Here is a 3,400-nt window from a genome sequence, read left to right as displayed (position 1 = left end):
CCCCCCCTTTAAAAAAAAATCCTTTTTTTTTTTTTTTTTTTTTTTTTTTTTTTTTTTTTTTTTTTTTTTTTTACCTGCTTCTGTTGCCACGCTGCGCCGTGATGTGATGACTCCGACGCTTTTGTCTCCATGTAGGTCACAGTGGCGTAAACCAGCTTGGTGGTGTGTTTGTTAATGGCAGACCGCTGCCGGATTCCACCAGGCAGAAAATAGTTGAACTTGCTCATAGTGGCGCTCGACCCTGCGACATCTCCAGGATACTGCAGGTGACGTTTTATTTTTTCTTGTGTTGTATTTATTTTTTTATTTTTTATTTTTAATTTTTATTTTGCAAGTAAAAATGTATCAAATCTTTATGCAGACTATGTCCACAGTCTGAAAATGATCTCTTGGAGCAGAATGGAAATGACGCAACTCCTAAAAGATCATTTAAAACGCGATTTTCTGTCCCTTTCAAGGCAATAAAATTATATAATTTGCTCTCTGCAAATGTAATTAGACCGCGAAGAACGACAACGACAACAACAACAAAAGAAAAAGAACAGTACTCTGCCTGCTATTATATAGAAAAATGCCTAATGTACAATTGAAGGCATATTTTCTGTGTTTGTAGACCCATGATGAAGTCCAAGTGCTGGACAGTGAAAAGGTGAAAATTATTTGAGCCATCATAGACATTCCATTAATAGTCATAAATAATGTATGTGAATTGTGTCTTTTGTTCCCCGTCCAGGTGTCCAACGGCTGCGTGAGCAAGATCCTGGGCAGATATTATGAAACTGGCTCCATAAGACCGAGAGCGATAGGCGGCAGCAAGCCCCGTGTCGCCACTCCGGAGGTGGTCGCCAAAATCGCGCAGTACAAGCGGGAGTGTCCGTCGATCTTTGCCTGGGAGATCCGCGACCGGCTGCTGTCGGAGGGGATCTGCACCAACGACAACATACCCAGCGTAAGTGCATTGACTGGAAGTTGTGTTGCATGATTTAATTTGCCACATGAAGTGACTTTTTTCCCATGCAGTGGAGGAAAAAGAGATGGGCACCCAACCATTCAGTCTTATTAAATACACCGCGTTTTCAAAGTGGAGGGGCAGTACAGTATGAAATCCCCTAACCCTGACATGCGCCAACCGAGCAGGAACCATTTGTGCGCTTTTAAAAAGCGCAAATTTTAAGATGAACTCAGTGAACATCTTATTTATTTATTTATTTATTTATTTATTTATTTATTTATTTATTTATTTATTTATGCATTTCGTCCTCTGACTCGGATCCTCAGTTTGATCATATGTAATTTGTCATTCAGGTGTCATCAATAAACAGAGTCCTCCGCAACCTGGCGAGTGAAAAGCAACAGATGGGCGCAGATGGCATGTATGACAAGCTGAGAATGCTCAACGGTCAGACAGGAACTTGGGGGACCCGGCCAGGCTGGTACCCCGGAACATCAGTGCCAGGGCAGCCCAACCAAGGTGAGCCTCATTATCACGCAGTGTCGATAGAGACACCTTGACGCACGCGGCTTCCAGTCTCCCTCTGACGATTGCAATGATAAAGCCGGGGCACTCCGGCTCTTATTGATGTGGTCACTCGCTAATATATTTGATTTGCAGCTTGAAATTAGAACGAGCTGCCATGCCACTCTGTCTGCAGGCAGGTACTGTAAGCCTGCGCCCTCCCTAACAAGTCCATCAATTAAGGGTTTTCTATTAGAGGAAGCTGAAGGCCATACATGCAGACTGAATGCCTCCACTGTCCCAGACATGGATGTGCGTGACAACGGCTTGTCCTTTCAGCAGAGGTGTCCATCCAACAGCCCTGCACTTCCTCCCCTTTTCCACTGATGAAGAGGCGGAGGCAGAGCCGCGGAGCGGTGTGCGCGGATATCAGTACAAAGGAATGTTTTCCTTCACACGCAATGATTGGTTATGGGAACGGCCCGCACTATGTGTAATTGCTCATTAGAGGGGGGCTTTGTGTCTCATTATGGCAACATGCAGGAGTGTGGAGATGGATGGTGGGGCTGCTGTGGAAATGTTCCACTTCAGAGGGCTTCGGTGCTGCTGGGCCTGCGCATTACAGGCCTAACTTTGTGCAGAAAAGATCAGACGTAACAGATCATGTCTTTAAAAAAAAAAAAAAACGAACAAATTAAACAAGGAAATATTTTATTTGTGTTTGTTTTACATGCACCACAAGGCGGAAATGCAAGTGTGGATCTGAGAAAATGCAGAGGAAATTAGAATTTATGTAATGGCCATTTCAACACGTGGGGCTGTAACCACGCAGTGAAACAAGTTACTAATTCTTATTATTATTATTATTATTATTATTATTATTATTATTTAAAAGTAGTATAAATAATATATAGTATTATTATATCATATTGAAAATGACTGTTTATGTCAAACGTAAGCATACAATTATATATTAATATCTACTTATAAATTAGATGTCAATATAAAAGTATTACCATCATTATATGCCCAACAATGTAATAATAATAATAATAATAATAATAATAATAATAATAATAACAAAATAGTAAGAATTTTTATATTATTACAGTAAGTATTATATAATTATAACATTCGATATAAGCTATGACAGTATCATAATTAACCTCAGTAATAATAATAATAATAATAATAATAATAATAATAATAATAATAATAATAATAATAATCTATGCTGTTAATATTATCACCGACCCTTCAAGTATTTGTCTCAGGGGATCTAAAATATGTTTTCCATCAGTCAAGAGGACTGAACACACAGAAAGGTTACATGGAGAGTGACAGGGGCCCCAAACAGAAGACAGCTCTATATCCCAAAGACTGACGAATAAAAACCTCGGCGCCGATCTCCCTCTTTCATCCCTTTCTCCTTCTCCTTCGCTGCCTATATGGCTCCAAATCCCGTCTATAGGATTTAGTCTCTCACTTTCTCTTTCAGTTTTAAGCGGTTTCTCAAGAGTGTTTTGATCCAGCCTCAGCAGCTGAAAGGTGCCGCAATTGGTTCGGTATCTCCCTTTTTTTATTATTCTTCTTCTGCTGCTGCTGCTTTTCCGCCTGACTGGTTGAGACACCGCGATACTAAAGAATGAGTTTATTTCCCAGCGCTTTTATAAAGAAAACAAAATCCCATCCGAGCGTCAGTGGGTCTGGCAGACGGATAATAGCTGCACATTCGCTCTTTTTTGTGGATTATCCGGAGCGAAGAAACAAATAGCGCCGACACAAACTGTTGGTCTATAGATGAATACCTTGTCCATTATGCAGCACGGGAAATTGTCAAGTAACATCAGATGTCCTCCACTGACTCACATATTGAAACATTTGCTCTACGTTCAGGCCCAAGTGAACGCGTCATTTTTTTTTTTTTTTTTTTTTTTTTTGTTT

The 3,400-nt window shown here is 40.3% G+C and overlaps 1 protein-coding gene across 6 annotated transcripts in view; it reads left to right on the top strand.

Moving 5' to 3' along the window:
• Positions 1–3,400, top strand: part of LOC106950344 (paired box protein Pax-6) — a 37,513-nt gene that overhangs the window by 25,898 nt on the left and 8,215 nt on the right. For 5 of the 6 annotated variants that reach the window (XM_015037124.1, XM_015037125.1, XM_015037129.1 and 2 more), the window contains 4 exons: positions 136–266; positions 614–649; positions 734–949; positions 1,306–1,471. In XM_015037124.1, the coding sequence (XP_014892610.1) occupies positions 136–266; positions 614–649; positions 734–949; positions 1,306–1,471 (549 nt within the window). The remainder of the gene's footprint in view (positions 1–135; positions 267–613; positions 650–733; positions 950–1,305; positions 1,472–3,400) is intronic. The other variant, XM_015037126.1, reaches the window with a different exon arrangement.

Source organism: Poecilia latipinna, unplaced genomic scaffold (assembly GCF_001443285.1).
Source record: "Poecilia latipinna isolate Pla-1442-1.1 unplaced genomic scaffold, P_latipinna-1.0 Scaffold396, whole genome shotgun sequence".
Classification (NCBI taxonomy): domain Eukaryota; kingdom Metazoa; phylum Chordata; class Actinopteri; order Cyprinodontiformes; family Poeciliidae; genus Poecilia; species Poecilia latipinna.
This window is presented reverse-complemented; position numbering and strand designations above follow the sequence as displayed.